Source organism: Leptosomus discolor, chromosome Z, assembly GCF_034619465.1.
Source record: "Leptosomus discolor isolate bLepDis1 chromosome Z, bLepDis1.hap2, whole genome shotgun sequence".
Taxonomy (NCBI): Eukaryota; Metazoa; Chordata; class Aves; order Leptosomiformes; family Leptosomidae; genus Leptosomus; species Leptosomus discolor.
This window is the reverse complement of record NC_141419.1, coordinates 84,551,177-84,564,709: the sequence shown is the minus strand read 5'-3', so window position 1 is coordinate 84,564,709 and position 13,533 is coordinate 84,551,177. Positions and strand designations below refer to the sequence as shown.

At 40.6% G+C, this 13,533-nt stretch overlaps 1 protein-coding gene across 1 annotated transcript in view; it reads right to left on the bottom strand.

Moving 5' to 3' along the window:
• KIAA1328 (KIAA1328 ortholog) overlaps positions 1-13,327 on the bottom strand; it is a 175,254-nt gene extending 161,927 nt beyond the window's left edge. Inside the window, exons 1-4 of the mRNA XM_086479814.1 lie at positions 13,276-13,327; positions 9,393-9,425; positions 8,304-8,443; positions 4,156-4,250 (exon numbers count right to left, since the gene is read on the bottom strand). Coding sequence (XP_086335940.1) covers positions 4,156-4,250; positions 8,304-8,443; positions 9,393-9,425; positions 13,276-13,327 — 320 coding nt within the window. The remainder of the gene's footprint in view (positions 1-4,155; positions 4,251-8,303; positions 8,444-9,392; positions 9,426-13,275) is intronic.
• Between the last annotated feature and the right edge of the window lie 206 nt (positions 13,328-13,533).

Genomic DNA, 13,533 nt, shown 5'->3' with positions numbered 1-13,533 from the left:
CACCTAAAGCAATGCCAGCAGAAAAGACTAGCATCCCAGACTGCCAGCACCCTGCAAAGGGTTTAGGAATCCAAGGTCTTGGGAAGGAGGATGCATTTTCTCAACAATGGACAAAGGGCTGTCTGAAGGCTGTTTTACAAGCTGCAGGGTACAAGTCATCCTAGGTATACCAGTGGTCTTTGCCAGAAAGACGCTAATCCGATAGCAAAAACCATCTTGTATCTCATTTGAAAACGGGCTATCACTCCCTCCCTTGGGTGGATAAGGGCATTATGATACCTTTCTACCTAAATTGCTTTCGAAGATTTGTTTGCAAAGACAACAGGGAGCCAGCTTTCTCCGTGTTTATCTTATCTGAAGAAAGAAAGAATACAGAGTAGTTAGATACCAACTCTCACCACTAAAAACAAAAAATAAACTTTCATGAACCATTCTAAGTTACTTAGTCAATGCCTCTGTTCATTCAAAAGCAAATCGTATATGTGACCTGTACAGGCATACGTGAACTGTGCAGACAAGGAAGAAGTGTTTATGAGACCACACCTTGAGTACTGCATCCAGTTTTGGGCACCACGGTATAGGAAAGACATTGAGGTCCTGGAGTCGGTCCAGAGAAGGGCAACAAAGCTGCTGAGGGGTCTGGAAAACATGTCTTATGAGGAGCAGCTGAGGGAACTGGGGTTGTTTAGTCTGGAGAAGAGGAGGCTGAGAGGAGACCTTATTGCCCTCTGCAACTACCTCTTACAAGTTGTAGTGAGGCCAGTGTCGGTCTCTTCTCCCAAATAACCAATGACAGGATGAGAGGAAATGGCCTCAAGTTGCTCCAGGGGAGATTTAGATTGGATATTAGGAAAAATTTCTTTACTGAAAGAGTGGTTAGGCTTTGGAACAGGCTGCCCAGGGAGGTGGTGGAGTCACCATCCTTGGAGGTGTTCAACAGACGTATAGATGTGGTGCTTAGGGACATGGTTTAGTGGTGGGCTTGGTAGTGTTACGATAATGGTTGGACCTGATGATCTTAAAGGTCTTTTCCAACAAAAATGATTCTATGATTCTATGTACATGTCATAGTAGGAGCCAGAAAGTCACAGTACCACAGCTATATATCAGTTAAGAGTGAGGTGAATGCTTGCAAGTGCGCACACACGCACAATTTCTCTGCAAAAGAAGCTATGACCCTCTCCAGCCAAATGCCAAGACAGACAGAGCTCTCAAAACCTGCATATCACTTAAAATATTTCACTCCAGAACACTTTGTAACCCCTCTTAGTGTGGTGCCTAGCAAGTCCTTAATGCTCAACAGTCAGCTGGCTTGGTCCCAGAGGACCTTGTGCTGCTCCCTCTTGGAAGAGACTAATGTTTCCTGACATTGGTGCAGCGTATGAGGGCAGGAATCTTTCAGTGTCTTCACCATGTCACTACTCATTTCTTTACATAAGCTGATGGCTCCTTCAGGCGTAGCCTGCAGTAATAAAAGTTCAGAGAAACTCTCTTTTTGCCTCTTAAAAGGACTCTGCTTGTAAGGAGAGCTAAAATTTTCTCTTTCTGTGCCTGACACTTTCACCACCATGCCAGCAGCATCCTGCTGAAAACACGAAGGTGTCACTCTGTTTGTTTTTGAAAATAACAGCTGATCACACTCAAGAACTTCCCATTCAATCACAGAGCATGGGTATTCATGGGCATGACTCATTCTACTCAGAAATTCCTCTACAAAAACAATTTGAAAAGGATCTGCCGATACAATTTTTAAAAGTTCAAATCTACAACATTTGAGTCTTTTAAACTTTGGATCCAGTTTGCCCCTCTCTTTTCACTTTAAGAGGGAAGATAGACTGACTATGTTCAAAGAAAGGCAAAATAATGGTTAGATTTACAGGTGGCAGCACAGAGCAAAACCCAAGATTATTTAGCTTAGAAAGGAGGATTAGAAAAGATATAGCCGAGTCCTTTCTTTCAACCCTGTCTCAAAATTCAATTTGGTAAAGTTTCTAACAGCTAACATGATGTCAGCCACTGGAATCCCCAGCAGCAGAGCATTACAGCCCAGTAACTGATTTTTTTCAAAGGAAAGGATAATAACAGCATTAGAATTTATTCACACCAAGACAAAGTCTGACACTGCAGCATAGGCATGCACCTTTCCAATGTTCAAATGTGCAATGGGAATGGGAGGAAGAGAAGTAAAAATAGGAAAAGAAAGAAAAGTACATTAGCTCTCCTTCAGCAGTCACAGAAGTCAGGGGAAAGACCAATATCCTGAACTGCTCAAGCAAGACTTGGTTGAAATTCAAGCCCCAGGACTCAATCATATCCTGCTACTGGTTTCCACGCAGACAGAATTTTACCACTTTACAACTGCCTTCATGAAGTCGGCTATTGACAAACCTACTTCTGTCCACCATCCTGCAATAAACAGGCAGCAATCAATCCCAACTACCACCATTTTCATTCATAAATAGTAGCAAAATAAGGAACAGTGAAGTACAGGTCTGGTCAAGCGAGATCTTTACTATTCCAAGCATTTACTGCAGACCAGTCTTCCTGGAAAACTTTCAGCATTCTGCTGGCTCTTTTTCTTCTCTGAAATAGCAAAGAATGTTCTACTGCATATAAAAACCCTCCATCATTGCACAACTAGGGACGAAAATTATGGGGAGTTTTAAAAAAGTGACGAGGTGAGCGGAATTAAAGTTCAACTTCCCTATTACTCTGCAAAGGACTTTTAATTACATCCAATAAAAATATGATTAGGTTTAAAAATAAAAGAGAACTAAGTATAAAATAATAGTGTTCCACTAATTTTACTTTTCAAAATTAATGTTGCTGCACCTTCTATTTTTCTTCAAAGAAATGTCAGGCAGAAATATCAAACTGTCCTCGGGGAAAAATCACAGCATCTGAGATTTAAGAAGAATCCCATGCTCAAATGAGTTAGTGTACTACTATTCACTAGGGAGCAGTGTATTATGAGGAACAATGTAATAAAAGGCTTTTTTAAATATTAGAATATACCTCTATATATCAACAGTGTCAACAGTGTCCGAATAGCTCTAACATCTGACAATTTGTAACCAGGCTTCCCAGCAATCTACTCTTTATGACAGCCTTAACTAGACATTTTCTAACACATGAGGTAGGATAAAATAGAGTTGCAAGCATGAAGAACTTCAGAAATTACTAAAACACTGTACAGCAAGAAATCCTATATCGGTACAAATTATTAGCAGGCAAAATGGTCCACTGGATGAGGATAATCAGACAGAAAATATTCCTAGCTGTACCAGAGACTTATTGCATGACCTTGAGCAAGTAAGTTAATTCCTCTGCCCAAATTTTCCTATATAAAAAGGACAGTAATGCTTGCCAATTATTCTACTGACTTACAAAATCTATAGCAAAAAGTATTTCATTAATACTTCAGAACCTCCATTTTGCTCTAGAAAAACTTTGCCCTTATATATTCTTAGTATGGACACTAACTTTTAGTCCAAAGGACCCGAAATCATCTCACGAGACTTTTCCCTCTGATGTTGTGCAAAAGCCTCCCGCAGTCCCATGTGCTTCTCAATTTTACAACCACTATGTGAGAAGCAGATTTCCAGAGTTTCTGAAGTGTTAGGGACACAGAAGTGGAAAAAAGTCTCCTCACTCAAATTCAACCTATTTTTCACATCATTTATCTTTGTGAATGCAACTAGCACTGGAATGAAACTTAGAAAAAACCTTTTGCTAAAGTTGAGAAACTTGTACAATTTCTGCCTCTCCTTTCAAAGAATATGGAAAACTTGAAGAAACCAATCAAAGCAAAAGTGTCATATCAACAAAGTTTGTCATTTCAAAAAGACAGCATGTGTTTATTTAAAGGACATGATACAAGCAGCAAACAAAACCCTAGCCCTGTGATTAGGTTTGTACAGATGAACTATAGCAGCTCACAAAACTTTGGCTCTTGTTTTCAATACATTTAGGGGATTTTGGGTCAGGAAGCAAGGAAAAACCAATCAGGCCGCTTCATTATTCACACCTCTTCCAGCAAGAAAAATTACCTTATGCAAATACTCAGCTCCATAATGCAGTTTTACATTGCTTGATGTTAATTAGAGGAATGACTCTCCTTAAACATAATGCATTTTCAGTGATGCTTATTCTTACCTGGCAAGTTCTTTAATTAAGTTTGCAATGCGTCTCTTGTCCTCAGGACATAAATCCTTTAAAGAAGCACTCTTCATTCCTCCTTCATTAGTGACCTGAAAATTTAAAGTAACATTTTAGAAAGTACTCTTTAAAGGAAAACAAATATTTCATAAGATATTAAAAGCATTGCAAAACCTAATAATTAGAATTTGACAAATTAGTAGACAAATTCCAACTGGAAATAAAATACCTTATTTTTTAAATGCAGGTACAGTTCAGTGAAACAAATTGCCAAATTGTGCAGAATTATTTTGAATTACAAGTCTCTTAAATGCAAGCTGCTAGCTTCAATACTAAACATGTTGGTGAAAGTTGGGTAAAGTTTTAAGACATACACTGCTCAGTGCTTCATACTAGATAAAGGGCAGTAGATTCTCATGACTTGGAAATTTAGCGCAGCAATATCCAACTCCAAGTTTATTATATGACATTAGGATCCTAAATAAAGTGTAAGGAAAAAAACATTCCATCTTAGCGTTTATGACCAAAGCATACAAAGCAGTAAAAAAGGTATGCAATATAGTTAGTAGATGCTATGTCCTTATTTCAAAGGATTTCTTTAATACACGAAGTACATACCTTTTCACACATCACTACCTTTTGTTTTTAATCACTTATTTGCTACCTTCGTACTTACCACTCCTTCTCAAAACACACCCTTAACATTCTCCCGTATTTCAGCTCTTTTAAGGCATCCCTTTCACACAGAGAGCTGCAGTACTTGTGATCAGTGTCCACCAGAGGGCATATTGCCGTTCGCGTTTGCAACAGTGCCTTCTATTATTGAGGTTACCAGCATTACCCATTTTGGGTGTTTCCAAGCAGGAAACAGGTCTAAGTCCTAAATTGTTTCTATTTATCAAAAAATTCTGTCGTCGGTAACTCATTTCTCCAGCACTGGTGCTAAGCACAAAGTAAGAATCCCAAGATGAAAGCAGCAATAAGCTATTCTATCCGAAATTTTAGAAAGTTTAAATATTTCCACTTAATCTGACTTATTTATTTTCAGTTTAGACTTTTACAAGTCTACAAATATTACAAACCTTCCCGAGCGCATACAGTGCTTAATGTGAGATAAGAATGCTACCAAACGCCTTGCAGTTTGGCCAGGCTAACAAAATACAGCACAGAATAATCTCTGAGGGTACAAAGCCAACACTGGCCTCCCCTCCCCTCATTAGCAGTAATGGTAGCTGATCTACATACATCAGAGAGGAACTGCCCCCTTCCTTTCTTAGCTAATTGGTTCTTGAACAGTGGTTTGAAACAATTAAAGGACCACATCGCTTTTGAAAGAGGTGATGATTTTATAGAGACTCATGTTATACCCATCTGACCCTTCAGCACACTGACATTTTAACTTCAACGTATTTATCTCAGGGAAAAAAAAAATAAATAAATAATGGAGTTTCACCAGGCAAATTAGACTTTAGGGCTTTTCAATAGGACATTTGATTTCACAGTTTCCTTCCCAAACATATGCTATTTACAGTCATACAAATGAAGAGAGAATGTCTTTAACTTAACTGAATTTAACACTTCAACTAAACATATGGTTGAAGGATTTCCATTTCCCGTGCTAAAAATATCTGAAAATAATTTTTTTTTTTTAGCAGCTAGATGATGGAACTTCTTTAAGAAAAATAAAGTTACAGGACATTTTTCACTCAAAAAAAGAGGCAGAAGCTTGACCACATTAGGAAGGAAATTTTAACAGAAGGTACCTCAAGCTATTACCCAAACCTACGTACATACTGTCAGACAAACATTTGTCAGGTGAAGAGGAAAATCTGAAAAGCTAGTCTGTGTTTTTACATATCATCTGCAGGTGTGGATAGCCGGCACACAAAAAATTCTCAAAGGCCTGTTTGTACCGTAACACACATCAAAATGAAGCTGTGGAATTATGCACAGCAACAGCTCCACCATCCAAACAAGAGGACAAACGAGATAGAGGCCAAGACTTTATCATCTCCTTTTCCCAGACTTCTGCCCTTTCTACACAGCTCACAGTAGAACACAGTTTTATAACTCAGTATTTTCTGATTCTCTCACTTTATAAACCACAGCTCGCAAGATGACAATTTGCATGAGAAAAGCAGACAACTTCTGTCAAACAGGAAGTAGGAAGATGAGAAATTTTGGTCAAGACCAGTATAGCAAACCACCGATTTATTAAAAGTACCAGAAAAGCTCCAGAGCTAACAAGACCTTTCTGAAGTTTTCTCCAAAATTCTCATCCTCCTTTGTGGTACTCAAGTCTATCCGAACGAAGAAAAGCTAAACCAGTTCTCCCAAGGTTCATATTAGAGCAAAACTCAATGCATTCTCTTAAAAGAGGATTCTGGTAAATCATAATGGTGAGCTACCTACCAGTACAACAGTGTAAAGTATACTAAAGTAAAGCAATCCGCTCTCCCTAGACGTGCACACGACACCTTGAAAAAAATGAGTTGTGTCAGTGATGCAAACTCCTCGCAAAACAACTTTATGAAACATACTTCTTCCATAACAAGTAAAATGTATTTGTTCTGTTTGTTTTGAATAATTCAGAGCTTATCTTTAGAGTACAAAGTTTCCATGAGGATTTGGCAAGGTAAGAGAAAAACAGAAGGTTAAAAAAGACAGAAAAGAGAAAAAGCTTTGAACACATTTATTGTAAATATTATAAAAGCACATTTGAGTCTCCAACCAAGATTTCACGTATTAGGCGTTATATTAAAAAAAAAAAAAAGACCATTTCTACCCCCAACAGCTCTTACAGGGAAAAAGGAGTAAAAATTCTCTAAACAAGAAATGCAAAAAGATATACCATAAAAACAAAACAGATTTTAATGTGACATATGAAGGTATCTACGAGGCAGCAGGCTTGTAGATACTTATGAAGAGATGCTTCTACATAAAGACGATGCATAATGGGAGCTATTTGTGAAACATCTCTGCATGTCCCTTAACAGCATTATTTGCAAAATGGAGGTACATACCAGCCACCTAAAAGCAAGTAACAATAAAAAGAGAAATGGAAAGGGACAAGTCCAGAAGAAGCCCTAAACATGAATACTAGTTATTAGAGTGTCATGCTGAAGTATTCAAAGGCCAACAACAGTGTCAAAGCAAGAAGAATTGAGTGATCTGTCTTCACATCAGTCATGTGTGAATGTACATGTGAGGCATTCACCCAGCACACAGCAGACAGAGGACATCTTAGCCCAGACAAAGAACAAGATTTAACTGTGTGACAATACAACAGTGATTCAGAAGCAGTCAAAAGTTTCAGGTCCTGCCTGTAAGTGGGAGGATACCAAACCTTAGTGCATTACAGACTTGCCCAAAATGATTACTAGACAAGAAACTTAACAGTACTTATATGACTTACATAGTCACTGTACTATACAAATCATGTTAGAAAAATGGCATCCCTCAACAGATTTCTGAGTATGACAATACAGAATAACCTTCCAACAGAAACCTGACTGCTTTGAAATTTCTAATGCAATAAACTGTAGGAAAAGCGTCACCTACTGTCACATAAAACTGGACAATTCAAAGCAGAGCCAAAGATAAGGTGAACTGACAAACTACTCCTACTACTCATATACATTTTTAACTTTCACTATCAAAAACAGAAAGTGATTTTACCCTACTAACATGAGCAGCCACAGCAAAAAGGTCTCTTGAAATATTTTACAAGTCTTGTTTCTAAATTAAATTACTAAAGCAACAAAACTGAACAGAGTGAAACATAACTTCTTGTGTGTTTGGCTAGTTACATGTGGATTAAGGGCTATTCATAGCTACACTCACTCTCTCTCAGTACCCTTACACACATAGAAATATATATATATATATATCTGTTTTCTATAGCCCCAGTTACATACCACTTACATAAATTAGCACATTCAGCCTTTGTTCTCTTTAGGTAGGCAAGGGATCTTATTGGAAAAGTAATTTTTGCCAGCAAGTCACTATGTAAGTGGGCAAAAGGTGTAAGAGATTGCAAAAATAATAGTACTCTACAACCATTTAAAAGTTTTCAATCTAAAGATTTTCTGCCATTTTTCTGCTATGTGCACTCTTAAGAGCAATAAAAATTTGCCTTTACTGACCTGCTGCCCTGGCAGATCTCCTGTGCTTCTAACAGGATCCATGGAAACAGAAGCAACAGCTACAGGCACCTTTAGGTCAGTTTTACTTTTTTGATATTTTGGCAAACACCTTGTTCTTAAATTTCCTTTGGTAGACACTCCTGTAAATGAAAGACAAGCAGAACACACAGATTATAAAGTCAAAAGGCACCCTTCTCTTGCCTCCCATGAAAGGACTTCCACAAAGGCATCCTTGCCTTAGCAGCTCTTTTTGAAAAGAATGAGCATTTCTGGTACATGTTTGCAGTCCCCCCCGAGCCTCTCATGCCATGAAAAATTTTATTAAGATGAACATATCAGCAGAAAAAGAGATGTACGGCACTGAAGTGCACCCAGCAAGAATGAACATCAAAGTAAATTGTGAAACACACATGTTGTTGAAACATATGCAGAGATTTTTAATTGACCTGTTTGGGCAGAGGTGCTGAAGGGTAACCATGCTACTCTAAACCTAGAGACAGGACTTCTCAAAATTTATAACTGCTGGACATACTTTGGACATACACATGGTTTCACTAGAGTTAATCATCCCCCAGATATGTTTTCAGGACCTGGTGTCACTGTAAAAGCTGTGTTTGGAAACAGTGAAGGGGAACTAAGAACACCCATCATTTCCGCAGGGACGTACACAAGCATGTACTCAGTAAATCAAGGTCAAGAGAACGAATAAAAAAAAATAAATTTATTTTTCTTTACACAATAAATCTTCATTTTAATTGTTCTCTTCAAAATTTATGGAAGACCTGAACATTTCTAACGCTTCAAGATTCTTTGGAGACCACATTAAAAATTCAGCTTACCTTATAGACTGGATAAAACTATGCTGTACGTGCAATAGAAACAACTCCCCTGAAACTGTTCATCTTACACCGTACACTTATTTAAGCAGCAGAATACAAATGCTCAGCTATAATCCTGTATGTCCCATTACAACTTGTGATGACTCTGTAACTTACACACTTCAGTACACAAACCATGTACGTGAAAAGACATTGCAAAGTTTAGCATTCACAGGAAAAACCTTTGCTCACAGCTGTTAGGAGGTCATACCTGAAACAGATACCATCGGCTGTTCATCAGAAACTGCATGTGGCTTTGTTAAAGGTAATAAACAATAAGAGAGAAAGGCTGTCCGTTTAAACAGATCTATAAAAATAAGTATTTTGGATTTTAATTTTAAAAGAGTGTGGATAAGAAATCAAACTGGCAACACTTTGGGAGCACCAAAAGCAAGTTAAACTTGACTAGAAAAAACAAACAACACACAGATTGCTAAAACAAAGAGCATTATTCATTCACTGCGCATTAACTTTCAGCCTGTAAAGATTATCTCAGAGGTCACCTTCACAAAAGATCCCAGGGACCAGCCCCAGTTACAAGTGCAATTACTAAGATAATGAAGTAATAATATTTATTTAAATTAGAGCAGGTTATCATTATGTAAGGAACCTCTTGATATGTAGGGAAGACCAACTCAGAAATAGTGCATATTCATACTGCAATGAAATACATTTTGTACAATATATTCTAAGAAACATAAATGAGGATAAATGTAAAAGGTTTCAAAGGAAGTTGGTCATTCTCATTTGATCGTCACATGATGAGTAACAGATGAAAGCCTGAGGACTGATTTTCTTTAAGAAGCTTCAAATAACCCAGAGCTTTAACTATTAAATCACTTGACTGCAGAAAACACTTAAAAATCACAAAGGACCAGGCATCTTATTATTTTGGCTATGTTAGCAGTCACTGAACTCGAATCCTCGCCTCCTAGAAGTCACTAAAAATAGGACTCAACACGATTCAGGGAAGGGTGTAAACTATAGTGTCTTCCTTAAAGTGATAGTTTCATTTATCTGAACATAAAAGATTTTTATTCCCACATAAGTAACTAACATTATACTAAAGTGAACAACAAAAGCACAGGGCAGAAAATTCTGCTCCACTATCTTTTGTTTATGCCCCTTTACTTTCCTCAACATTCTCCCATTGGCCAGTTAACACAATTACCTAATTTCTATACTATTTGCAGATAAATGTATTTAAGATTTTGGAGTTGTCTTCATACAATAAAGTCAAATTGTGAAAATATTTCTATTAACCTATATGGACTCTTGCCTTAACTAAAATTTGATAGTACAATTTCAAAAGCTTAATTTAATAAATTACCACACAGTGGAGAAAATTAGCAGCAGTCTAGAAGCTTCTCCCTGTGGACAGCAACCTCAAATTCAATCAATACCACCATCCATCACACAACGGGTACTCGGTAAACTGGAAGGGCTTGATCACTGGCTCGCTTGTGATCTTGTTGATTTATTTCTATCACTTGTAAACAATTATCACTCACCTAACACCAGTTCGAGAACACGTTCACTTAGTACTACTGTCAAAGCCATCTCTCTACAAACACTGAAAGCACTTTTGTTCTCGCTCGCAAGTTACAGCCTGCTGTCTCTAGCTGTCACAACACAACATTGTGTCGTCATGCTGTGAACCAGGTGAGGAAGCTGAATGAACTCTGAAAGTAAAGCACTGTGTCCCCTCTTTCCAGTAAGCACCAAGGTAGAGACAAAGTCCAAGTCTGGATCACAGCTCAGCCCAAACAGCTATGACAGCACAACTACGACAGCAATCTGCAGGCCACTGAGAACAGTATCTTCAACTCATACTACTACAGGAAACAATAAACACCAGCACAGGCGACTGCTTTCTCAACTGACATATGGTTAATCTGTGTGTCAACACATGGCTATAGGAAATAAAACAGATTTGCCTAAACAACGCTCGGCTTCCGAAGTGTGCCTCCAGTATTGGCACATAGATACCTAAGAGCAGGATGAAAAAAATCAGTCAAATCTGCTGCTGTTACTCCCCCCAACTACCAGGACCACTCTCCCATGAAGGTTTGCAGCCTAGTGTAGAATAAACCAAAGCCAGATCAGGTTACCTTAACCACTGGACTGAAAATTGCAGTGACTCAGGAGCTGATTCATATCATAAACAGGTCCAACGTCCTTGTCTCAGAGTCAAACACTGGGGACAGTACCAGCATCAACTATTTAACGTTAATCTACTGCCATGTGCCTTTCAAGACCCCTAGAAAGGTGACTATACACATTATAAACCTTATACCACACATTCTAACCCTTATACCATCACAGCTAATGTTCAAGGCGACAGCAGAGACAGTCATCACAGGCATCAGAGAAACTGAACATCTTATGATTCTGTATGGCCCCCCTACGGCAAGCAACAAAGCATCTGCCTTGCTATGCTGTATCTATTCAGCAATTACAGACAGAAGTTCAGTTTTCCAAAGCTATTAAACGAACTTACCAAATCTCCCAAATTTCCCAGGCCCACCCCTCTTTTTTGAAAGCATCCGCTATTATCGCTCTTCCGCCACTTGCTTCTCCAGGTTTTTAAACTTTTCCAAAATCAGAGACAACCCTACCTACTTGCAAAAACATACAAAATAGAAATGGTTGTCAGGAAGAGACTCATTCCTTGGAATATCACAATGCACGAGGCCACTGCTGGGCTCAAGAAACCGCATTTAAAGTCGTGGGAAACAACCTGCTACCCCAGTATATAACTGATAAAAGTACACTGCCATTGTAACATTGTAACTGCATCAACGCTTCCACAACTGAACAGAGTGTGACAGTGTGGCAACAAAGCTAATCATGACTACCAAACCTCACCCTATCACGTCACAGAGAAAGTTGCGGGAAATTTTTTTATTTTTTTTATTTTTTTTTTTTTGCACAAATGGGAAATCCTGACAAAGTCCTCCCTGAACAGCCCATTGGACAGCCGGCCCATTTCATTTCTGCATTGTTTTCCAGTGGGTGTGCAATCAAACATAAATACAAGAGCACACACACATACTCTGCAATCACTTCTAGCTGATGCTGGAATACCACTCTCAGCATGAGCAACAGCAATGCCTCAAGTCCCTCTTACCTACAGCTAAACTGTCAGCTCCTACACTTCTGCCAGGCCAGACTGTCAGTTCCACCCCAACATCTTCAAGCAGCTGAGCCTCTAACTTAGCCACATGAGCCCAAACATCTCTGTCAACTCCTTCAGGCTCTCTGAACCACGCAAGCACATCTCTTTCTAGCCACGCTTTCACAGGCTGAATCCCCAACACCACAACCACCACCTTCTCCATCTACATGTCCAGCCCCACATAGTCTCCCACAACTGGAGCCTCCATGTCTTCTGCAGACAAAGCCACCACAGCTTCCCACTTGTCCCTCACAGACAGAGCCCTTCAGCCTCCAGGTCTCCCACAGGCTCACCCTGAATGTTACACTTGCAGGCAAGCTTAGACACCAGTCACAAAAGACACTTTTTTTTCTTTCTGCCTCAGTTTCTTTCTGTTGATTCCTTTGCAAGTTTCCACAAGCTGAACCCAGTTCCCCCGTTTCCAACACATTTACCTCCCCCAGGACTTCATACCTCGGTCACACAGGCGGACACCCAACCCGCTCTCCCCTTGCAGGCCATCTTTGCTTTTAAATCCCATGTAAGTCTCCACTCCCCGCACACGGGCACATGCCCGACCCCTCGCCCCAGGCCGAGCTCCCCACACGGGCGGAGCAGAGCCCCCAGACCTCCTGTGCCACGGCCACCCCATCCCTCCCGCGGCCTCGCATCGGCTCCAGCCTTCTCCACACCAAAACCCCAACGCAGACGCCCCCATCGCCTGCCCTGACAGGTCGCCTCCCCCGCAGCTCACAGCCTTCCCCGCCAGCACCCTCCCGCCCCGCTCCCCCTCCACACCGCGCCCCCCTCCGGGCCCCAACACCCGGCCCCGCCCCGCCCCGCCCCGCCGTCCCAAGCCCCCTCGCCACGGCACAGCGCCGGGGCGGAAGACCCCGCCGCGGTCTCCCCGCACTGCCCCCGCCCTAGGGAAGGATACTGTCCCGACTCCAGTAAACACCTCCGCCCGGCCCGGCGGCTGCCTCCGCCATCTTGAAACAACCGCCACTCCCAGAGTGCCCCCCGCCACCCCCCCAGCGCTCGCCGCCCATTGGCTGCCCGCGCCGGCTTCGCTGTGCCTCCTCCTGGGTCCGCAGGGCGCGATGGGCCAACGGAGGAGAGGGGCATGCTGGGAGTCGTAGTTCTGTGAGCGCAAGCCAACGGGGGGACGGCTCTCCCGCGGAACTACCACTCCCAT